The sequence below is a fragment of the Cyclospora cayetanensis genome, unplaced genomic scaffold (genome assembly GCF_002999335.1).
Source record: "Cyclospora cayetanensis isolate NF1_C8 unplaced genomic scaffold, CcayRef3 CcayRef3_contig_17, whole genome shotgun sequence".
Lineage (NCBI taxonomy): Eukaryota > Apicomplexa > Conoidasida > Eucoccidiorida > Eimeriidae > Cyclospora > Cyclospora cayetanensis.
In genome coordinates this window covers 295,030-317,650 of record NW_020312114.1, presented here as the reverse complement: position 1 = coordinate 317,650, position 22,621 = coordinate 295,030, and the positions used below count along the sequence as shown (strand labels likewise).

Below are 22,621 nucleotides of genomic sequence, written 5' to 3'. Positions count from 1 at the left end.
CTTCTTCTAGCTGGATGTGCGGCACAGCTGCCTCCCCGACAGCAAGTCTCGGAAGACGTCGGGGTGTAGTGTGCATTACACCAACATACACAATACACACACAAACAACCGGAAAAGCTTTTGCATGAGGCCCAAAACACAAACTAATCTGCTGCCCTCGAATCGCCGATGCGAGGAGGGCTGCAACACTGCATGTGCGCAGCGGTAGATCCGCAGCACGCGGCTCCTGCTTCCAAAGCCGCCGCTGCGTCTGCTGCTGCAGACTGATGAGCGATCAGAGGGCGCGCCTTTGTCGGGCTTGCGCATGCGACGGTGACTCCTGCCTCCGCGCCGTCGATACACCCCAAATCCACCCCCCCCGCGGCAAGCGTGGCATTGCCGCCGCTTGCCTCTTCTTTGGAAGCCGCTGCGGCAGCTTCTTCGAAAGGTAGCTTAGTTTTACCGGCAAAGAGAGCAACGGGAGACACCCATGGTGCAGATCCCAGTCCCGCCTGGTTGCAGGGAAGCGGATACGGCTGCAGCAGCTGCTGCTGATACTCATGCTGCTGCTTCATTTGCTCCTGCAACAGCACTTGATGCTGCACCAGCAGCTGCTGCTGCCGCTGCAAACTTGTCCTCACTTCTTCCCCCCCGGAGCCTCCTCCCGCGCGAGAAAAAGGCGCAATTCCGAACGGCAAGAAGGAGAGATCATAAGAAGTCCCCTCTAAGGGCCCCCCCCCCACATCCTGAAGAGCAGGCATCCAGGCAGTGCTGTTGCCGCTTCCAATCCTCTGATTTGCATGCACGTTACTGTGCGGACCCCCAGCAACCAAAGAGGCACATCTCTGCACAGGCAGCAGCACTTGCGGCTCCTTCCCGCTAGAGCAACCGCTTCCAGCGCCTTCGCCAGAAAAAAGGCCATGTTCCTCGTTCCGTGTGCTTGCTGCAGCGTCAGTAATGCCGCATCGGAAGAGCTGCTGTTGCTGTTGCTGCTGTTGCTGTTGCTGCTGTTGCTGTTGCTGCTGTTGCTGTTGCTGCTGTTGCTGTTGCTGCTGTTGCTGTTGCTGTTGTTGCTGGTGTTGTTGCTGTTGCCACCAATGCGGATGCAGAAGAATCCCCTCTCTAGCGCTTTCACGGGAGGCGTCACCCCCGTAAGCCGCGAACGTAGAGGCCTCCTCCGGAAGCCGCGGATAGTGCGGCTGCTGGTGCATGCTGTGCTGCTGCAAGTTGTGCTTCTGCTGTATCCACGAAGCCTCCAATCCTGCAGCCGTTCTCATGATGCCCGCTGAAGACGCCGTACTGGAACCACACGCCGACGGCTCTAGCAGTCCCCCGTATTCTAGCTGATGCAGGCTACAAGATTTGCCTCGCGTTTCACGCTGCAGCTGTTGCAACTGATGATGCAAAAGCAGCTGCTGCAGCTGCTGCTGCTGCTGCTGCTGCCACACCCCTCTGCTGCTCCTGGCGCCGCTCTGACGGCGGGCATTCCCAGCCGTCCCTTGTTGCCGTTGTTGCTGCTGTTGCTGCTGCAAGAGCTGATGCATGTGCTGCTGCCTCAGAAGATGCTGCACCTGCTGCTTTACCTGCTGATGTTGCTGCTTCACCTGCTGCTGTTGCTGCTGTTGTTGCACCTGCTGCACCTGCTGCTGCTGCACGAGAGGTAGTTGGTCCTGCAAAGCCGGAGGCAAGGGAGGCTCTAGCCTTCCCTGCCGCACAGGGTCGGCTCTTTGCTGCTGCCATTTCCATGTGTCCAGTGCGTTCAGCTTGTGAGAGGATCCTGAGGCTTTACCCGTGTCAGGAGGAAGGGGAAGCGTCCTCTCCGACTGCCGCTGCTCCTCGGGTAGGGCGCTGCCGCCGCTGCAGGGAGCTGCAGTTACTGCCATCGCATGCATCAGCCTCGTTGGAGGAGAGCCTCCAGAAGGCTGAAGAAGGCCAGTGGCGGGGGTGGAGCAGCACAGAGAAGCACCTTCTTGAAGGCTTTTTTCGCCCTTCATCAACAAGCCAGAAGGGGTGCCTCCCGAGTTCGCTCGTACTTCCGAGTGGCAAGCTGTGTTAGAGCAGCCGCTGCAGCTCCTTTTGCTGCTGTTGCTGCGGCTGCTCTTGGTGCTGCTGCTCCACATGTTGTTTCTTATGAGTGCTGGCGCACAAAGCGCGTTTGGTTCAGCATGAAAATACTCTTTGCCGCTGCCACCGTTGCCTTGGTCGCGTGCTTGCCCCCACACCAACGCAGCCGATTGATGGCGTCGCTGCTCCTGCTGATGCTGCTGCTCCTGCTGATGCTGCTGCTCCTGCTGATGCTGCTGCACCTGCTGATGCTGCTGCACCTGCTGATGCTGCTGCCCCTGCTGATGCTGCTGCACCTGTTGCTGCTGCTCCTGCTGATGCTGCTGCACCTGTTGATGCTGCTCCTGCTCGCTCCAGCATCCATCAGCGCTGCTGAGAGGTGGCGTATTGAGCACACCGGCTCGCGGCTCTTCCTCTGCCGCAGTTTCTTCACTTAAGGGGCCCTCGAGAGTGCCTCTATCCGACAGTGCTGCGGGTGGCAGTCCTGGAGAGGGGGACGCCAACGGCTGCTGTTGCAGCTGTTGCAGCTGTTGCAGCTGCTGCAACAAGGCGCCCTCGACAGCGCTCACGTAATCCCCCTGTCGCTGGCGCTGCTGCTGCTGCTGCAGAATCAGCTGTTGGAGGATGAGCAGCGGTTGCTGCTGTGCAGCTAGAGCCTCCGCGGGAGGATGGACTGACCCTAGGAGCGCTAGGTCTCTCTGCTCAGTTGCAGCCAGATACTTGAGGACTGCAGTACACACAGACGCACAGACAGAGAGACGGGCAGAGGGAAGAAGAGGGGTATTCTGAGCAGCTCCTCTGCTTCCAGCAGCAGTCAAGAGTCGCATAGATACGTAGAGATAGGCAACTTTGATTCGGCCGAGCAAAGCCTCTTTGCGCGTGCCAGAGGGAGTGGGCGGAGTGCTTTGGGCGTTTCTGACTCCCCCAGGAGGAAGAAAAGGCGCTCTTTCCTTGCGCAGTGTGAGCGGGGTCCCCTGAGAGAGGGGGGGGTGCGGCTGCTGGCTCTGCTTCCGCATGCGTTTTTGGATACGCAGTGTTGTTGCGGTGGCTGTGGGGGAAGGCGTGAGTAGTGGTTGGGGAGGAGCTAGGAGGCCGTTGTCGGCAAAAGTCTGAAGGGCCTTGTGGAGGAGAGCCGGGGAGGGGGTGTCTTACCTATGTGCTTGTGAATGACTCGCTGCACAGAGGACCTCGATCTGGCAATTAGGCGGGAAATTTGTCTAATTGATGCCCCATTCTCGTGGTACACGATCATGCAGCGCCGTTCAACCTCCGAGAGGTTGCTGGGGCGATGCATCTTAAGGACGCATCCGCAGGCTACCACGGAGAGTGCGGGGGCTTTCGATGCGGATAAAGGTTGTAAAGGGCCCCTCGGATGCTCGGGGGCCCCCCTTCGCTGACTGAGGGCCCCTAGTGGGAGAAGCTGAGGCCAGGGAGAAAGGCGCTCCGTTCGGCTCGTGCCGTTGAATGCCGCAGCTCCCAATGCACCGCCATCAACAAGAAGCAGCAACCTGCTCTTCCGCCCAGCCGTTGTCTCCGGGCTTGCAAAGAAAAACCCCCGTAGGGTCTAAACGCCTCTAGGTTGCATACTGAGAGGTCCACGGGAGTGAGGGAAGCGGCTGCCTCCTGCCGAGGGAGTAGAGGCCGGTAGCAACGAGGAAGCGCTAACCGGCACCAGGGACTGGAGCAGCAGTGTGCACCAGCCCCGCTGTGGGGAGCTGCAAATGAGGGGTTGCCTTGGCTCTCGCTTGGCCGTATTCTCACTATTTAGGAGTTCTCGGCTCTAGGAATTGCAGAGGCCTTGAAGAAATCCCTTCTGACCGGCAGGCGCCAGTGGACACCACTGCGCCATACCACCGGTACGGAGTGGGCAGCCGCATCTCCCGGTGCGGCTGAGGGCGGTCGCATCCGTCCCGCTTCCCGCTTTTTCCTCGTTTTCCTCCCTCCCGTCCCATTCCCCATCGAAATCGCAGTAGAATCAATGCAGTTTCAGCTCAAATGCGAAGCCGCCGCTCCTTTCGTCGCGTTCGCCAGTGCCCTCCACACAGCAGCCGCACGCCCCGTACCCTACAAACAACCTTTGTGTGAGACGGCTTCTGACCCCGATCCTGCACGGGGCCTCTGTGGGAGTGCATCTACAAGCTAGAAACTTCGATGTTCGCCCTCTGGATACTGCACTTTTCTTTGTTTCAGGCTGGACGTATTCCCGGGGACGCCTTGTTTTCCAGGACGCGCGGCAGCCTTCCGAGAGCCGGTTCAGCGTCGCCGCACCGTCATCCAAGCTTAGAGTAGCTCTTTGCAACGTAAGAAATGCCTCAAAACTGTTCACTGAGAATGATCGAACAGCTCGAAGTGCCTCTAGCTACACGGCAGCAAGATAATTACACTGGTATAGAGAAGGCATGCGCACCCCAGCAATTCTGGGATGCCCAAGGTCCATCATGGCTGAATGTTTCCAGGCACGGAGTTCGTCCATCCTAAACTCTTCTCCCCACATATTCGTCTGTTCAAATGAAACTTTCTACATCTTACTGCACGTTTTGGATGGCTTTACGCTCTACTTTTTGCTGAATGTGCGTTCCCCGTGCTGCAGTGGGGCACACGTAGTGCGCCAACATTATGTGCAAGCTCGTCCTGCCGCAGTTATTCTATTTATTTGGCAATCAGTAGAGCGTTGCCTACTTGGCTTGGCAATTCGTTTATGGTTTTCGTTTCTAGAGCAGGATTACCCACACTACGATAGGATTCAATGTTGCTTCGCTACGCGCTTTACGCTCTGCTCGATGCAACTGGGCGTGAAAGAATGGTAGGATTGTTTAGAGGGTGCAGGCAGAGAAATAGAAGATGCCTCTCTGGAAAAACGCAATACCTGCCGATTCGTTTTGTGTGGAGTTCTCCGTGTGTGTCTCGCTATGGAGACCCTTTTATGTGGGGCGTTACAAATATTGTAAAGAGCTTCTATGTGTTGCCCACCTTTCTGCACTTTCCCTCCTTCAAAAATCACACGCCTTCGTGCTCTGCAAGTACACCTCAAGGCAGCCTATGCATAGGGAAGCGGAGCAGGTTCCTTCTTCCCGCCGGCCCCCGGAGAGGCAACAACGCAAAAAGCAGGTCGAGTGAGAAAAGCAAAGTGGGCATCGGACGCTAAAGGAAAATCGATTTGAAGAAACAAACACACACTTACCAACAACGGAAGAAGAGCAGAAGCAGCATGACCAGGGCGGCCCGACGGCGGGCTGTGCGCTGGAACGGCGTCTATTAAAAAACCTCGAAGAGGTATTTGAGAATGCAAAGACTATATAACTACGATTGCCAAAGCATAATTCTGGATGCATTCAATGACTTAAAAATATTGACGGGAAAATGTTTACACACAATTCCATAGATGAAGGCAAATATTCCAGTAAAACATGAGCTGGGGAAGGACAGTTACCAAGGAACGCCAGACATACCGTCGATGGCGACCACAGCTGCTGAAAAACAAAGCCACAAACTCCTAGGTAGATAATAATGTCCTTGATCACTCCGCTGTCAGCGACTAAAGCTGGCGTCTCCCACTTCACCCCCGCAATATCACCAGGAGCCTCGTCCAGCGTGCCTTCGGTCCTCACTTATCCTAGATTCCAGCGCTTCAACGGGTCTCTATAGATCCTCCGCATCGGCCTAGGCCAATTATATGAGCAGCAAAGCCTGAGAACAATCCTGAGCGTTTTGTTAACTATTTAGGAATCCAATGTTGAGAGTCATGTGGCACCTCCCACTAGAGGGGAAATCGAGAGAGTAGGCATTGATTTGTTGGAGAATCGCAGATGGCCGTAGTCAGTTGTCCACACTCTTATTCGTTAAAAGACCTTCTAATGCATTCTGTCAAGCCTGTGAAACGACCTGGGTCAATTGTCAGGCGTAAAACACGCAGCCCACACTCATTTATCACAGTTCTATGTTTGTCTCTCCTTATCCCTACACATACATTTTCGTGCACAAGCCAGCTGTTCTATGAGCTTCCCTGCAAGCAAAGGCTGCTACTTAACATGGATCACAAGTTTCAGGCATGAATCGGAAAGGGGCTACTCAGCGTGGAGCAGCGATACCGAAAAGCAACGCCTGAACCGGTGCAATGTTCTGTTGTGAGCTCATTCAGCACCAGGAAGAAGTTTAAGCCAAGTAATTGGGTTCTTGTACGCGTACACCTGCAAAACGCACCGTTGAATGAGTGTCGTTGGCACACTTTCTCTGTCCATCTGCCTCAGGGTGGTTCGCATCTGTCATACTATAGCCAGCATATAGGCGAGTCATAAAGGCAAGCCAAAGAGCCGTAGCGAACTTTAGATAGCTCTCCGTGGTGATGATCCTTTAAAAGGCTGTGAAGAGTCCAAATATGACCAAAGAATTTTTGATTGACTGAGCGAACCGTGACAGAACTGGTGCAAGGGATGGAATGGACTTGCTTGCTTATTCCGCCAAGGACAAAGTACACTTTGTCCTGGTCCTTGACTTTTCGCAGTCTGAAAACAATGTCCATAATCAAATCATCCCAAATGCCTCTACAAACACTATTGTAAATGGACGAGTTAGTAGGATTGGGTGGCTTCAACTTCTGACAATCTAGAAATCATAGTGTATACGCCATTGTATGACGCATACACTCTTACGAAAAGCACCGCAAGAGCTTTTCCTCAGTAGCCTGAATGACACCATGGTTCGAAGACAAACAATCATATGCTTGCGCAAAACGCTGCTGGTTAGCGAAGTGTTCATGCACAGGCGACTGACACGCCTCTTTGTTTTGTACCGCAGCAGTCCACGCTCGACTTGGCAGTGCTTCACCCTTCTGCCATTCTGAAGTTTGGCAGGTGGCGGATTCATGGAAACCAAAAGCATGAGGCTCACGCGATTTTGGTAGAGAGACCGCGTTCGAGATGCCCACTGGTAAATTTTCGGAGCGTCACGGGAGTGCGTCGGCGGCCATGGCGGTCATGCTCCTAGAACCGTTCACTGTAAAGTCGTACTGCAGGAGTCAGCCAAGCCAACAAGCAGTGCTGGGATTATCAACGTCCTAGAAGGTTTGCTGAGACCAAATAAAAATCTTATTTTTATGCCTCATCATACCGATGTTGTCCTTGCTTTGGATATCGTTGTGCAGCCTCAGTGAAGCGATGAGGAAAACAAGTAGTACCTTGGTGTTCAGAAGAAGTCGCAGCTTTTGGAGCGAGAGTAGCACCCAAACTTACGTCAAAAATCGTTTTAGGTAAAAGTAGCGGTTATACTTGGGCAGCGCGAGTGGCAGAGAAGTTTGAAAGTTGCCGATATGCGTCCTTGCAACTTCTCCGGTACTAGGCTTCTCCATCCAACTCACAAAGCGGTTTCTCCTTTGCAGGTCAGCCAAAGGCCCAGCGATCCGAGCAAGTGCAGAAACGAAATTCCGGTCATAAAATTCAAACCTGTAGAACTGTGAAGCGTTTGCACAAATGCGAACAAAATCAAGGCCACGTCTGGATGGCTTCAATTTTCACCTGTTCGGGTTCAATTTCTGCAGTGGAAGCATGAGATCCCAAAACCTCAATGGTTTTTCTAAAACCCAAACAGTCGTGTGCCTTCGCATACCACCACTTGTTTCGTAAAAGCTGAAGAGCACGCTCAAGGCGCTGCAAGTGATTTTGGACATGCGGCCGAATGTTAACCGTGTAGCAGCAGTCCAGCCCTTCTTGGTAGGCCCATGTAGCTCCCAATCTACTTGAACCGGCCGCTCAGCGTAGACAATAGCAAGTTCAAATTGCATAGGGGTGTACGCGAGATTGCGACTGCGTGTGTGGAACGCCGTTACGTACCTGCTTTTAGGGTGAATGAAGACATGCACGCAGGCATTTGTGAAACGAAATGTCACGTAGACTGCTGTGCCTTGCTGTTCGTCAAGTAGCTCTGCGGTATGATGCATCGAGACTTTTACTTTGCAGTAATCGTGTTCAAGGGCCTAAATTTATCGCATATTCCCTGCCTCCTGCCCTTTTTTGTTAGAAGCACCAGGCTATTCCGAGATGCGCTGGTCGATTTCTGCTGTTTGTCGTGCTTTTTCGCTCATGAAAGCCTCCATTGTGGATCTCAGTCTTCTATTCATGCTGTGAAGGCATAGAATGCTGAGGAGCACAGCTTACAGGTGACTTAGGAATTAGCTCAAAACGGTGTGCTGCACGACCAAGAAGGTGGCCGGCCTGCGAACTGACATAGCACATAAACGAGGCCCTTCTTGGTACCTTTCAGTTCCCTCTGTTCCTTTGCTGAGTGCTTAGTCGAATAACTGAGGAAACAACTAATTGTGAAGCTGGTAAGACGGGATGCATGCCCAGAACACTTCTCGTACAGCTCTGTTGATCCACCAGCGTAAAGACTATGGCTCAGCTTGTTGGGCTAACTATTCTTCCCTTCTCACCATAATGAAGCGTTGTTGTTGGAAAAACCCTAAATGCGCTTGTTCCTGGTGACTGATGCGCGCAGCTGTGACCGCACACACACCTTCCAACGGGTCACCTTTGACAATCCTAGGATTTTACGCATTGTACATCAGTAGAATAGAGGAAACAAGGACCATGCTAATTGCACCCTACTACGAGTTCTGACTGCCATAGTCTTCGGGGTCCTTGTTTTCTGCCGCTGATCGGCCAACCTGCAACCTAGGATCTGCGTAAGTATCGTTTCATCGCATAACAGATCCATTTCACATCTAGTAACAGAAAGCGCTTGCAGATGATGACTACCAATGTGAAATTGTATAGATGCAGAATTGGCCCGTGGTTGGTCCTTCTCTGCGCCTCTATCTTTTGTAGCGCCATTCAACTCGCCGCAGCCTTCGTGACGGGGTCGATGTTTTCCTTATCTGCCTTCTTTGCCAAACAACCTGATTCCGCTAGGCCTGTCCTGCTGTTCGCGTTCCTAGGGATTTTATATGTGCTTGCATTTACGGAACAGTTGGACGATTCTCCTACAATATCTTCAGGTGCAGTGCTGGGGGCTGTCTAAGGGTGCCTAGAGGCGGTGTTTACCTCTGACATTCTTTTCTAGTTTGCATCAGACTGGAGACCGTGCCTGGTTGACACAAACCCATCCTCCAAGAATCTGGGCGTGGCTCATGCATTTTAGCCGATGATGCAGAAGTTGTGCGTATATGGCTTTCAAATCTTGATTTAACCGTCTGAGAAGTCTAGTGGTCAGGTGCTTAATCACTGAGTTGCTGCCCAGCCTCCAGCTACCTAAGGTGACACTTCAGGTTGGCCTGAGGAAAACAACTGATAGCGCAGCCATTTGTCTGCCTATGGCTTCGGCTAACCAAAGCTGCATGTCTTTTGATATACCGATCTGCAGACAGCTTTCCGTGTTGAAATGTTCTCACAAAACTTACCACCCTCGAGCAGACAAGCAGTAAAGAGCACTTGTTTCCCTTCATTTATTCATACCAAGCGAGGTAAATCTCCGAACGGCTAGTGAAGCCGTCGACTTATTGTCAACCCAAAAAGCCTTCACACATTTCTGGTCAGCATCATTATTTACGCATACATAATCTTCTTACCCGCTGACAAATAATCCCCCTCTACCAGGTGTAAAGCTACTGCTCTCACATTAGCTGGTAAGCCGGCCTCTCCCGCCCCAGTAGGTGTTGCTTCACTGTTCAGCTCCGTCGCCAAAGATTTTTCTTCACAGACCGTTGCATGCTAAAAATAATTGACTGAGCTCTCAGATGGCTATACCGAAAACCAGAAAAACTCTGAGAGCAGCATGATATCCCTCTGTAATCACAGTCGGTGGGGGCACAGCTGCATAGAATCACAGGATGCTACCACCTAAAATGCTACATTTGAGCTCTAATATGAAATAAACTCAACTTCATATTCAAAATAGATCCAATCAAAAGCATTCAGCGCGTCCTTATAAAAAAGACTACCTCTTTCCTGCCTAAGCCCCTCAGGGATTTGACATCAGGTGAGAGGGGCAGCTAGAGTATTGCATTCTCTTTGCACCCCAAGTATTCACAGCTAGCTAGTCCCAGTAACTAGTGCGCAGGACCACAATATTGATTTCGATTGCGCTGATCTTATAGTACTCCGCAATAAAACAGATACAGCAACAACCAAACCAAATAAACTCTGTAGATATTTGTATGTAGCTAGTGTGGAAATTGCCTTATCTGTAGCGCAGCCCGCTGCAACCACAATTGCCCTAGCCACATAAAATTCATATAAGCTTCTTGTGTAGGTAGCCGTGCACCTGTGCTGGTTCAATTTAGATGCTGACAGCCGTGCTACACTAAATTCATCCTGACATCCTAGTTCCTCAGATGCCAGTGCTTAGAGGGCGGCTTAAACTGCTCAAACAGCAGTTGGAGCAGCAATCCTCCTGCACTACGCTCCTGTAGGCCAATAAAGCTTTCAGGCCGTAAAAATCGCACTTGCTGGTGATTTTGCCGTCACTAAAGCTGACATTATTTTTTGTTCGACTAAAGCATTTTTGGGGCAGCCTATTCCATATTATGCAAATTAATTACATGCCATTCCCCACATCCCAGCTTGGCAATAATAATATAAAGCTTCACTGTGGATGGAAGCAAAGAATCATCAGCGAACTAGAGCTTCCTTTTAAGCAAGGGACTTGTGTCTGTCGCGGCCCTGGTGCCCACTGATAGTGTGAGAACGGCATTAACCCGAGGCCCCACTTGGCTTGCACAAACCAGTTCATCCAGAAGCCATCATGATAGTCGAACGGTTTATAAGTGTCGTCACTGCATAGCATTGGGTGTCCATTTGCAACACTGACTTGCTCCAGAAGCAGTGGGCCTTCGCATGGCTACTGGGGCCTGACTTGCAGACGTGCTGAGGGCAGTCTTTAGCGCGTGAAAATGTGGAATTAGAAGAACATTCATACGGAGTACTTGTTTCAATTTTGGGCTTATCCCCAAGGTTAGGACTAACGAGTCCCTGCTTCGTGAAAGCGAGATTCTCACGGGCTCTTCGGAAGTTAATGCAAATTAAGCATTGCGTTGTGCGCCTTCCCACACGTACAAATGATTCGTTTTGGATATTATTGCTGGGCACCTGTTTCGAGAAGGCCCAGGAGAACACCAAACCAAGCCAATATGGGCCGATCGAAAAGTGGTCTGCTGTTTGGACACGGTGTCTTATAGCAAGCAAGTATGATAGCAAAGCGGCAATAGCTGGTCTGCAGCCGGGGCATCTCTTAGGGGCTTATTCAAATAGCAAAAGGCTCTTGTATGGTCCCTGAAGCCCACAACGCCCCTTTGTACCGGATACTGCTCGGGGTTCTCACACTAATTTTCTGCCTACGGCGCAGCCTCCTCCCTGCTGGCTCGAGAGAGCCTGGAATACCAGCGCGCAAGTTCCCTTGTGGGGATTCTCTGGTATAAGAATCATGCGTACGGACGGTCTAGGAGCATGCACCGCACTGGCTTTTAATGCTCTACAAAATAGCAGATGCCAATCAACTACTGCTGCCCAAGGGACTATCATCATGCAGTGGAAATCCCAGGTGCAGTAGTTGTGTTGCATATATACAGACAGGCGTCAAAACGCACATTTATGCAGCAAGCACTTATGCGTGACACCTATGTGCAGCTTGTTGGAGGTAGTGCCCTGCCAAGTGCAACAGTGGCAGTGTGCACGGGCATTGCAAGTAGTACTTTGCGTTATCCCCCTGAGCCCATCAAGCATGCACCTGTTTCAACAGCTTTGACCCTTTACGCTGATCAGGAAACGGGGAATTTAACAGCCGCTGAAGCCCTCTGGCTTCTTGGGTCAGGTCCCATTTTCGCTGTCGGACAGCCCTGGTGACAATCTGTTCTACACGTTCTCTTGCATTTGCTGCTGCGTTTCCTGCTCTCTACCATCTGCCTGCCTCCAAGTCTGCGCGCATCCGGTGCATCAGTATATGGCTGCCTGTATCACCCATTTTATGCTTCCTCTGCCCCTTTCTTTCGGTTGTATATTATCAGCCTCTCCGTGCGCGTTCGACTGCTTCCCTACCTGCTCACGTGTCCGTGCGCTAATCTGTCTGCATCGGTTCATACACTGTCTACTATTGCAACCGGAGGGTTCCCACTCTATACGTGCGTATGTGCTTTTGTCCGCAGAAATGGCTACATGCAGACCCACTACGTGTCGCCTCTCCTTGACATCTTCCTCTTTGGTCGTGAATAGCTGTTCTTGCTGTTGATTTTCTTTCAACCAAACGCAAAACGCGCACTGCCCCCTATTGTTGTTTCAGCCACTCTTGCTGCTACTCCAGCAGATACACTTTTGCCGTCACTGCAGGTAGGGCAAAGAAAAAAAGACCCCCAGGAGGCAAAAGCAGGATTGTACATACACGCGCCCACACACGCCTTTGCAGCCTGTCATATCCATTGCATCTGCCAAGGGCATCTCTGTCCCAGTATGAACTGGTGTGTGCGCATATCATTTTTGGTGTATGCTTACAGATGTACACACGTATGAATGCACACACATAAAGATACGTGAGAAAGATATGCAGGTATAGAAAAATGCGCATTGTTGGATACCTCTATCGTTATACGGAGCCACGCATACCTATATTCCAGCAGATCTGCACAACTTGGACGGTTGCTTTAAGATCTGCAGATACCCCTGAGGCCCTACCCACCGTTCCTGTCTTCTGGGTGCCTCAGCTCTAAAAAGCTGTATATACACACTGACAAATGCCTTTAACCATATGCGTAGACTTCATTTACGTCGGCATATAGTAATGCATATATATATGTAGACGCTATCCACATTTACGTGTATGTGCAGTCATGTACATGTCGTTTGCCTGCATGCATAATATACATATCTATATGAAGGCAATGCCCCCACGTAGAGCTTTATACTTTATACACACTTAGGCGCGGGGGCACGGAGTATGCACAGACGTATCTGCCAAGGTATATGTTAAGTACAAGCATGCAGCGCATACGGATTGCTGCAAATTTTGCCGGGTGTACTGGTGCTTGGCACCGAGGCTGTAAGGACCTTTCGAGAGGCAAAAGCCAGCATAGAATCTCAAGGAATGCAGCTAGACTACATGTGGCAGCTCCAGTTGATGTAGCAGCAGCAGGCGCAGCGCTAATTGCTGCAGGTGGGGCTTCGATTGCGTGCAGGGCAACACGCAGCTCTGAGATGCATGCGTTTACACCATTGCTGCTCCAAATGGGGGAAGCTTAATCCTCTCGGATGGAAGCAGCGGGCGAGTGGTTTGGCGTCGTATCTCTACTGGTGCATTCTGCTGATTCGAAAAGTGCTGCTGCAGGGGGCAGGGCATAGTTTGCATGCTGCTGATCTGGCTGCTTGTGTTGCCTGTGAGGTTTCTGCTGCTGCACTGGAGAAAGGGTGCGTGCTGTTAATGGCGTTTGAGCACAGGTTGTCACTTGCGGTGAAGGATCTGCTGCCGAAGGCTCCGCCGTTTTCCGACTCAGCTGCTGCTGCTGCTGCTGCTGCTGCTGCTTGGCAGCAAGCCCCGAGCAAGGGGGCTGCTCACCGCAGGCACCGCTCTTACCGTTTCCCCAACCGCTACCCACAAACATGTGCTGAAAGGGGGGAGGCACAACAGACGCAGCAGCCGCAGCCGCTGCTGCTGCTGCCGTGTTGCTGTTGCGGAGGGTGAAGCGCTGCTGCGTCCCCCCGCGGATTGGCTGGATGTCGACGCCAGTGGTGAGGGCCCCTCCAGGGACCGACGGGGGCTGCTGCGCATGATGATGATGATCCGTGAAGTGTGGGGGGAACGGGAGCAGGCCGGACTCACATGAAAGGATTTGCGGAATATCAGCAGCTGATTGCAGAAACTCTGCGGTTGCCTTAGGTGGAAGGGGCCCATACTGCGCATGCTGGGGCTGCTGGTGGAGACACATCTGCTGGTGCTGTTGCAGCAACAAGAGGCTTCTTTCAATATCTTGCAATCCTGAGAAAGTGCTGCTGTTGCTAGCTGCGGGTAAACTGGGCACGGGCTCCTGCTGTCGCTGTTGCTGCAGCAGCTGTTGCAGCTGCAGTTGCAGCTGCTGCTGCAGTTGCTGCGGCGGCTGCGAAGCCCGAGCAGAATGTGGATCTGCCGTTTGCCAAGCATACTGCCGACTGCTGCTGGATATTCCGTGAGGAACGTAGGACGCACCGTAGCGAAGATGTGGGCCTGCTGGCTGCAGCCTCGAGAACTGAGCCTGATGATGATGCATCTGCTGCTGGCGCACAGTCGGTGGGGGAGGCGCAGCCCGCTTTAGCGCCTGCAACGGCTGCTGCTGGGGCATGCATTGCTGCTGTTGCACTCGCGTGTGTTCAGACGACAACGCTAAGCGTTGAAGCTGCGAAGTGAGACTGGATGTTGCGGCTGCTGCGGCGTCTGTTGCAATGTTGTTTGCTGGAGCCCATGGGGCAGACCCTGTGTAGGCCTCCCCGTACAGCTGGGGCCTTGGGGGTTGTAGCTGCTGCTGCTGCTGTTTCTGCTGCTGTTGCTGCTGCTGCTGCTGCTGCTGCTGCTGCTGCTGCTGCTGTTGTTTGTGCTGCTGTTGTTTCTGCTGCTGTTGGCCTGCTGACTCCCAGCCTCCTGCCAAGGCGGCTGCCTGCAGCACGGCAAGCAGCGCGTCCTCGGTCAGCTGCGACATCACCTGCTGCTGCTGCTGCTGCTGCTGCTGCTCGTGGGCTGCCTGCTCCTGCCGCAGGAGTAAGTCTTCCTCCTGCCTTTGCTGCTGCTCCTGCCCCTGCTGCTTCTGGTGTTGATGCGACTGCGGCATGCCGCAAGCGAGCTTCAGCGCAAGGTCCAAGGCCAGCTGCAACTGAGACAGAGTAATTCCGCGAGCGTGGGGCCCTAGCAACTGCACTGCAAGGGGGATCGCTTCTCCGCCTTTTGGTTTCTGGGATGGTGGCTCTATCAGAGGCTGCTGTCGGCACTGCTGCTGCTGCTTTTGCCGCTCTCGATGCAGCCGTTCGAACGGCAATCTGCGCAGCGCGTCCAGCGGGTCTGCTCGAAGCGAGTCTCTTCCTCTTCGGCTTCCTGCTGGCTGTGGGGCGATAGCGGCTGCGGCTGCTGCAGCTGCTGTATCCGAGCTGGATGTGTCGCTACAGTATTTGAGGGGGCCTGTGTGCTCTTTGGTCACAGGCTGCTCCAGGAGGCGGTGGCTTTCCTTTTCTGGATCCCCCTGCTGCTTGAAATGCTGTTGCAGCAGCACGTCTAGAGGCACATGCGCATGCGAGGGGGGCCCCACCGTGGTTTCCCCGTCTGGAGCCTGGAGGGAGTTGGACGGCGTCTGCAGATCGTCTATGCCGTCGCCTAGGAAGCAGAAGGACTGCTGTGTCGAGGGGCTAACAGTGGACGTCATTGTACCCTCAGGCTGCTGCTGCTGCTGCTGTTGCCGCTGCAGCAGCTGCTGCTGCTTTTGCTGTTGCTCCAAAGAGCTGCTGCTGCTGCCAGAGGCAAACTGCTGCTGCAGCGCAAGCTCCCCCAGAGCCGCGGACGGCAGCTTCCGTTTGTTTTCAAACTCAGGGAGCTGCAGGGAAGGCCTCTCCACCCCCCGCGGCAGGGGGCCCTCTTCTGCTGAAAGGATTCCCACTTGCAACCCTGCAGACGCCCCTTGTTGTGCCCCCCAGACGCTGCGGATGAGCGGAACGGCAAAAGGATCTCTTAGCTCTGTCATGTAATGAGCGAAAGGGCAAAAGTGACGGAGACACTTTGGGAAGGCCGAACAAAGGCGGGTCTTGTACGTCAGCGGATGATACAGCTCTTCCTCTTTGCTATGCGCAAAAGAGCAGAACCTGCCTCTGTTGCAGTGCCGCACTAAAATCATTTTCTTATTGGAGCGACGGAATTCTATCCCCGGACAAAGCTGGGGGCTGCAGCAATACACAGACACGCCGCGGGAGAGCGGCATGACAGAACGCGGTGCAACGGCAGGCGCTTGCCGGATTGCGAGGCAGACTTTGCTAACTGCACACTAACGAGATGAAGCACGTAGACATCTATGCATAGACATGGCGAAAGAGAGACACATTAAGGGGCGGGCAGGGAAAGAGAGAGACAGAGAGAGACAAACGCTCTATGCAGGAAGCCCTGCCTGCACATGTACGGAGGCACGAGGAAGCATGCAACTCGTAAGCAAGCGCTGTTAACACAGCTGCGTGCAGCAACTTGGGGCTGTTCGGCCAGAGATGATTATAAAGCAAGTATGCGTAGGTTGCGGCAGAAAGGCACACGAATAGATGCAGCTTCTTGAGCCGCAAGGATTTCTTTATTTGCCCGCATGAAAGCCTTATAGAGCGGTGGCAAAAGAAGAGAAGGCTGACAGAGAGAGCGGCAGCGACTACGAGTCTCATGCATGAGCACACCTAGGCAAAGGAGGCACGTGGGCCAGCCACCTCCACTGCGTTACGTGACAAAGCGACACGTTCCTCATTCGTCACAATTGACAAGTCATGAAGGTAGGCAACTACAATGGAAATCGTAGGGGTACACCACTGCGCGGAGGCACTGTAAGAAAAAAACTCGAGAGCGCCCCATTCGCACCAGAAGAGCAACAGGCATGCGAGCTGCTACGAGGCGCTTACTGAAGGGAAGGAAGCAGCAATGCCAATCGCAAAGCGGGGAGCGCATGTGAAAATTTCGAACTTACAAATACAGAATCTCATACGGATTTCTTCTTTGCCAAGTAAGACAATGCGAATGAGGACAGGCATCGGCATTTGTGCACTTGTTCCTCCGGTGCTGCTCGCACAGCTGGGTCCTAAAGGTAGCCAGTTCAATCTCACTCAAGGTGTGATGCCCGCTGGGGTACGGTGGAGGGGGGGGCACCGTGGACCCCAAAGTGCGCCGCTGCCCCCCCCCAAACAAAGCCAGAGAAGATCCGATCGGTTTATCCCGAGGACCAACGTCCTGAGGGACGGCTCCGAATGGAGCAGGCTCGCAAAGAGGCTGCATCGCGAGGGACGAATACAGAGCTTAACCTTGTTGGCAGCTCGCTGCCTGGGAAGACCTAGCTAACTAGGAACACTAATGAGACGCGAGGGCTGCGGTTGAGCCGGGGACCTTTCGGTGACAGACTGAGACAAGATGAGGCCGGGGACGGGGGCCAAAGGGATGTATGTGTGCGCGCTGCTGCGATGTGAGAGCGTTTTGCGGCAGAGCCACAGCACGAACCCCTTGTAAGGTAAAGAAAGGCGAACGCCGAAAGGACGGATGCCCTTGGTGTACCTGAAGCTGGGAGGAGATATGACTGCCCGTTTGTCAGGCCCTTTGCAAAGTGCGGTTTCTGAAGCAGTGCCAATTGGAGACCCCTTTTTTGTGGGGAGGCCGGGGGGACGCCAGGGCAAACTCCGACCTGAAATGAATGTATTGGGAGCCCCCTGACCTCACTGCATGAGAGCTCGCAAGGATTCGGTAAGAAGCGGTTGCGCTTGTGTGGAGCGGAGAAGGCGTGCAATTGCGGCAGCTGCAGATACACCCCGATTCCCGCTGCAGGAGTGTCCCACCTGCCAGAACGCGCAGAACCAAGGAAAGAATGTCAGTGAGGAGTACTTGCAGCAAAAGCACATAAGACAAGTGAAGGCGGAAACAGGGGTGAAACGCGCACCAGAGGGCTGCGATTCGACTGAACCAGCAGAGGCGGCGAGCTGTGGCCGAGGAAAACAAGGAGAAATTACACAAACTAACAGCGATGGTGAGGGTTTCGCGTATGGATTAATGGCCCCTAGAAATGAGAGAGACAAAAGGTTATTCTATTCATCGGCGATACCGGAAACGCGACATCAACAACTCAGCCGGTCACGGCGCGGGCTGGTGGTGGCACTGCTGTAGGAGGAGCAGCCACACACGTATCCAGCCTCTTCCGGGTGATTCAAATATAAAACAAAGTGTCACAAGAGTGTGTGATAAACTAAAAAGGTGAACTTCAGTGGTAAATCGGAGAGACTAAGGGAAATAAACTGCACGGTCTCTGGTACAGAGGGGTCACTTTCCTTCAGCTCACACCAGCTGTGTTCGCATTACATGTCTCGGTCTGGAGAAAATAACGAACTGAAGAACGGAGTCCATTTATTCAGGCTCTGCTGTGGTTGTGGTATCTAATTCTGCTGTGTGCTTTTTGGAATGCCTTGTCCTTTATCACACGATCCGGTTCCGTTAAACCTGAGTGTCTCGGACGACCAAAACACCGACCCTGCATGAGATACCACAAGAATAGACTTTCCAGTGTGTTAAGAGACCTATAAACGGCAAATTAAGATAAAGTAAGGGCATTTGGGGCCCACAAGTGACAAATTATTCATGGTTGCTCTAGTATTTATAGACCCTCGTACAAACTGAACCAGCTCTGCAGGGAGCAGCACCCATGTGAACAAAAGCCTAAACTTGAAATGTGCTCGTCTAGTTACCTTGGGGACTTTTTCCGTGAGCCGACATGTGTTTTGAACGAGAAGGACAATATGTCTATGGACTATTGTGCACAAACACGGCATTCCACTGCCCGAATGCATTCAGCCCACTCTATGGGAGTACCTGTGCGTATGCGAGTCAGAGGAACCTTCTTAGTTCAGGCTGCTTGCCTAATTTATCATATTAAGAGCTCCGAAATAGAAAGAAGTAGAGTCCCAACCGCATACCCTGCCTCATGACAAATGTTCTGGATACCTAGAGTGTATCGACAGCTACAAACTGAGCTTGCAACTTCTTCTCGATGTAATCCCCTTGGGGAGTGTTTTTTCTCAAATCTCCTCTACCGGCATCCCTTGACAATGCTTGAAAATGCAAAGCTTCCACTTATCCTTGCTTTGCTGGCCGTGTCCTGCATCATCTATCCTACATCTTCCCAATTACCGCCGTTACCCACTGGTGAAAATGAGTTCCAAGAGGAGCCCGGAGAGGTAGAGACTTCAGCTCCTGAGCACGTACCTCTCAAAGAGGCGATACATCCGGGGCAAGCAAGCGTTTCGGTCATTCCGTCAACTCACAGGGTGGTAGCACTACCTCCTGCCAACGTGCCCCCAGAGGGAGTCATGTTTGAAAACAAGGCCCCCAGTAATATTCAAACTTTCCAAGTCCCTGGTGTCGGATTGCCTATAGAGGAAAGTCAGCAGGTAAACTATTTGCTCGAAATTTGTATAGCAGCTTAGCTCTGGTTTAGTCAGTAAAGGGATCCTGAGAAGGATAAATCAACCGTGTGTTCTTGTATCGAATGCTGAGTGGGGAAGCTAAAATTTCTAGATCATTTTTACTTACATAATAATTTCTTCTCTCAAACGATTATGAACTCCAGGTGCCCTTTATATTTATCAACAATGTGGCGTCCGAGACCCCTAAAGCAGCATCGCTTCCTGGAGTTGCAGAAGCCGTCCCAACATCTGCCCCCAGTAATTGAACAGCCCCGTTTGACAGCATGCAATCAGAGAGGCAACTCGTGTGACACCCTTTTAGGCCCGAATGAAGAACCGAGCCCCGAAACGCTGGCACAGCGTAAGCTCTCCTTTTTGCACTTGTACTCAGACTGACAAGCAAGGCTAAGAACATGAAAAACACGAACTGCAGTTAGCGCCTTGTGCGTTTCGGTCCTCGGAGCTCCATATGCGTATTCCCCCAGGTAGGGTGCCCCCGTATTTTCTGCTGAGCAAATCATGAAGACCACTGCATGCATGCCTATCATCGGAAATAGCAAGCGCCTCTGTGAGCCCGCAATCACCGTGCAGGCCGAGACGGAGGAGGCAATCGCAGAAGAAGCAAGGAAAATCACAACGCCGCAAACCCCTCAAGAAATGTACGAACAGGCGCTTATGGGAGAGGGCATGTAGCCCCGAAACCCTGAGCAAGCAGTTGCACCTCTTGATCAAATAAAAGTATCTTTCTGCACCCTAAAGCTTGTGGTTGAGGAAGTTGCTGATCAGCTTGTTGCCATCCGTGGTATTCAGCATATGTGAAAACGTGCATTCCTCAATCTTGAGCGCAATTTTGCGCTCTCTCCTGGACAGACTAGCTAAAGTGCGTACACATATTTTGAAAACTCCAAAAATTGAAGACCTTGGCAATTGCTCCCCGAAAAAAAGCTGAGAAGAGCGAGAGTATTCACTGCCAGGCCCTTGGAGGTGCAGCATTGTACGTCAAAAGAGGACACGTGCAAGCCCCGTGGCAGTCAACCCCATCAAGATAGCAGGGCGTTACAACAAAACCATTGCAATGCCATGGGTAGTCCCATAGGTCTTCTAGACCCCTAGGCACCGCATCGGGGGCAACTAGAATGATAGAAACCCTAGACTGTCATCCTGGTCACGGGAATAATACGTCACGTTCTGAACACGCTGGAAAGCGTTTGGATAGAAGGAACAGGACTCAAACGGCACGGCCTTTCGCGTACGAAAAAAAAACAACAGGGGGAGTCTCGTCGGGTATAGAGGGAACGGGTTCAGGTGGAAAGTTTTGACATTGCACAAATTCGCGTATACACAGGTGCTCATATACATATATATATATGTATGTATGTACATATGCACTTACAAAAACCAACAGATGGTCATACCAAGCCAAAGAGTTACATGTCCGCAGATACCGACGTGCGGCCAGTGAAAAAATAAACCCCATATGCCTATGCACAGCAACACCCTACTGGTCTTGCGTGTCTACGTGGTCGGCCACCTCGTCCACTGCTGTCCCAATAGGCGCTTGCAAAAGGGTTCCCAAGGAGGCTCCTAAAGTGGCAGCTTCTGTGCAGCCGGAGACTCCCCTCCTCCTCCTCCTGAGTCCTTCTAGAGAGGTGGAGAAAAACTCTGGAATGGAGGGGTCCAGAGTACCCTCGACAAGGCTTACACCTGCCGCAGTAGCCGGCCGTCCAATCAGTTGAGCAGGCACTGTGACTGGGAGACCCCCTCTGTTGTTTTCCCCAATCCTTTGAGGTGATCCTGTCGCAGGAGCGACTACGTTCCCCCAGGCTCCCTGGTACACTTCGGGGCCCTGCGCAGCCCCGGTTGGGGGCCCCAGGCCTATGCTGTTAGCTGCAGTGGAGGCCCTTACGCAGAAACGGGGAATTATTTGGGAGATCCAAGACGAGCGAGGAGGGGATAGGCGTGCTTTGGCCTTGTGAATTTCCCTGCAGCAAACAGACAGGCAGCGAAAACAAAAAAGATCGCAGAATACGGAACACAGGCGGTACATCCTAAAGGCCCGAACAGTGTAATCGTATGGACGAAAAGCTGAGCACGGGAAGCGGCCAGTCAAGTATACGCCAAAAGTTTGCAGCAGACATACGCAGAAACAAGAGGTGCAAGTAGGTAGACTGGAAGCACTCAGACCCGAAGCCCTCTCGCCAGGCAAAGCCCAACGTACGAGTGCCAATTAGCGTCATCAACGAGCGCTGCATACGCCCTGTCGATGTCGTCATCGTGAAGTACCAAATAGGAGAGGACTTCAGGAACTGTCAAGTCCAACTCGCGCTGCCAGCGACGGAGGTCTAGGCAGTCGCGCAGAGCCAAGTCATATTCCAGCTGCACATGCACAATGAAACGTGTACCACACTTTGCACCCCTTTCACTTGCAATTTTTTTGCGGGCGCGGATTCGCTCGTCCGTCTGCTTCCCCTGTGCGTTGCCCTTTGCTCTGCACGTGTTCGCTGGGCTGCACGATTTTCAGTTCAAGCAACTCTCTTCAAAGGCCACAGCTCCTCTGTCAAGGATCGTGCAACGGGACTATTTCCCGCTTGACGCAGCATTTACTCAACTCCGTCTTCTGGGTATTATCGCTCAGCGTACATCTCGCGCAAGGATCCTGTGCCTTGCCAGTCTCGGATGAATCTCAGTCTCCCTCACCAAACCTTCGACAAGCATTGCCAAGTTAGCGCTCCGCTGCAGCTCGTCACAGACATCACTCAGGGGGGCCTCAGGGGGACCCCTCGCCCCTGCCACATCCTGAAGCTCCCGCGCAATGGCTTGAGGGGCTCCTTTGCACTCTTCTACATTGTCCGCCTCAGATTGTAGCTTCTCCGTAGACATGCGTGTGATTACGTTACAAGCTCTGAAGGGAGCCTCCTCTCTGTCCGAAGGCTCCACATTTGAGCCCTCATGGACTTCTTGCTTGGTCGTGAGAGTGTCTGAGTGCTCGCGGCAGGCAGGGTCCCTGCAAGGGATGCAGAGATGCTTCCTGAACCAAATCTCCGAGCTGCTGAGCCGATTCAGACGCATCAATTCGGCCAGTGGCACATTATACTCCCCAGCGATAGAAATGAGGGTGTCTGCCGGCCGTATTTCATGTTGATGGACGCCTACAGGGCCCCTGGACAGACACCGAGGGGCCCCGGAAATCGCAGAGGCTGCGGAAAGGGGGCCCCCAGAAGAAGAGCAGGCATGCACCATTGAGCTAGCTGATATATAGCAGAAGGAATAAACGAATGCTGAGGGTATCCTAAGGTAGCGCAGGGCCCACCACGAGCGCGGGAAGCAAAGAGTTGGAGGAAGCGGAACCAGAGAGCGACCGCTGGAGCCGGCTGGCGGTCAGGTGCTTAATGAATGTGCCACATTCGACAAATGACGTTTTAAAGAGTAAACAGAGGAGTTTAAATGTTAATTTGCGTTTC

At 52.7% G+C, this 22,621-nt stretch overlaps 4 protein-coding genes and 1 pseudogene across 4 annotated transcripts; 1 reads left to right on the top strand and 4 right to left on the bottom strand.

Annotated features, from left to right (window-relative positions):
- Positions 1–143: 143 nt before the first annotated feature.
- LOC34622939 lies at positions 144–1,719 on the bottom strand. The gene is made up of 3 exons (XM_026337224.1): positions 1,620–1,719; positions 621–880; positions 144–431 (listed from the first exon to the last, which is right to left on the bottom strand). Exons 1-3 carry the CDS (start codon positions 1,717–1,719, stop codon positions 144–146), a joined length of 648 nt encoding a protein of 215 aa, XP_026193009.1.
- Positions 1,720–5,754: 4,035 nt separating this feature from the next.
- LOC113147266 lies at positions 5,755–6,336 on the bottom strand (annotated as a pseudogene).
- Positions 6,337–11,963: 5,627 nt separating this feature from the next.
- LOC113147265 (antifreeze protein Maxi-like) lies at positions 11,964–15,477 on the bottom strand (the record flags this gene model as incomplete). The annotated part of the gene is made up of 6 exons (XM_026337222.1): positions 11,964–12,244; positions 13,012–13,209; positions 14,222–14,341; positions 14,450–14,628; positions 14,818–15,020; positions 15,406–15,477. Coding segments are annotated over 6 exons (1,053 nt in total), but the record flags the coding sequence as incomplete, so codon positions are not given.
- Positions 15,478–18,803: 3,326 nt separating this feature from the next.
- LOC34622942 lies at positions 18,804–19,426 on the top strand. Its single transcript, XM_026337221.1, has 2 exons — positions 18,804–19,145; positions 19,325–19,426. The coding sequence occupies exons 1-2, from the start codon at positions 18,804–18,806 to the stop codon at positions 19,424–19,426; spliced, it is 444 nt and encodes a 147-aa protein (XP_026193006.1).
- Positions 19,427–20,658: 1,232 nt separating this feature from the next.
- Positions 20,659–22,400, bottom strand: LOC34622943. Its single transcript, XM_026337220.1, has 3 exons — positions 21,801–22,400; positions 21,379–21,536; positions 20,659–21,142 (listed from the first exon to the last, which is right to left on the bottom strand). The coding sequence occupies exons 1-3, from the start codon at positions 22,398–22,400 to the stop codon at positions 20,659–20,661; spliced, it is 1,242 nt and encodes a 413-aa protein (XP_026193005.1).
- Positions 22,401–22,621: the final 221 nt, after the last annotated feature.

Excerpts from the sequence above, each read along its gene's own strand:
- LOC34622942 (XM_026337221.1), top strand. The coding sequence starts at position 18,804 with ATGCTTGAAAATGCAAAGCTTCCACTTATCCTTGCTTTGCTGGCCGTG. Across the intron at positions 19,146-19,324 it reads CTATAGAGGAAAGTCAGCAG|GTGCCCTTTATATTTATCAA; the intron begins GTAAACTATTTG and ends TATGAACTCCAG.
- LOC34622943 (XM_026337220.1), bottom strand. The coding sequence starts at position 22,400 with ATGGTGCATGCCTGCTCTTCTTCTGGGGGCCCCCTTTCCGCAGCCTCT. Across the intron at positions 21,537-21,800 it reads ACAGGATCCTTGCGCGAGAT|CTGGAATATGACTTGGCTCT; the intron begins GTACGCTGAGCG and ends GTGCATGTGCAG. Across the intron at positions 21,143-21,378 it reads GATGACGCTAATTGGCACTC|GGAAATTCACAAGGCCAAAG; the intron begins GTACGTTGGGCT and ends TGTTTGCTGCAG.
- LOC34622939 (XM_026337224.1), bottom strand. The coding sequence starts at position 1,719 with ATGGCAGCAGCAAAGAGCCGACCCTGTGCGGCAGGGAAGGCTAGAGCC. Across the intron at positions 881-1,619 it reads CTCTCGTGCAGCAGCAGCAG|GCGCTGGAAGCGGTTGCTCT; the intron begins GTGCAGCAGGTG and ends TTTCTGGCGAAG. Across the intron at positions 432-620 it reads GAGGCTCCGGGGGGGAAGAA|CTACCTTTCGAAGAAGCTGC; the intron begins GTGAGGACAAGT and ends GGTAAAACTAAG.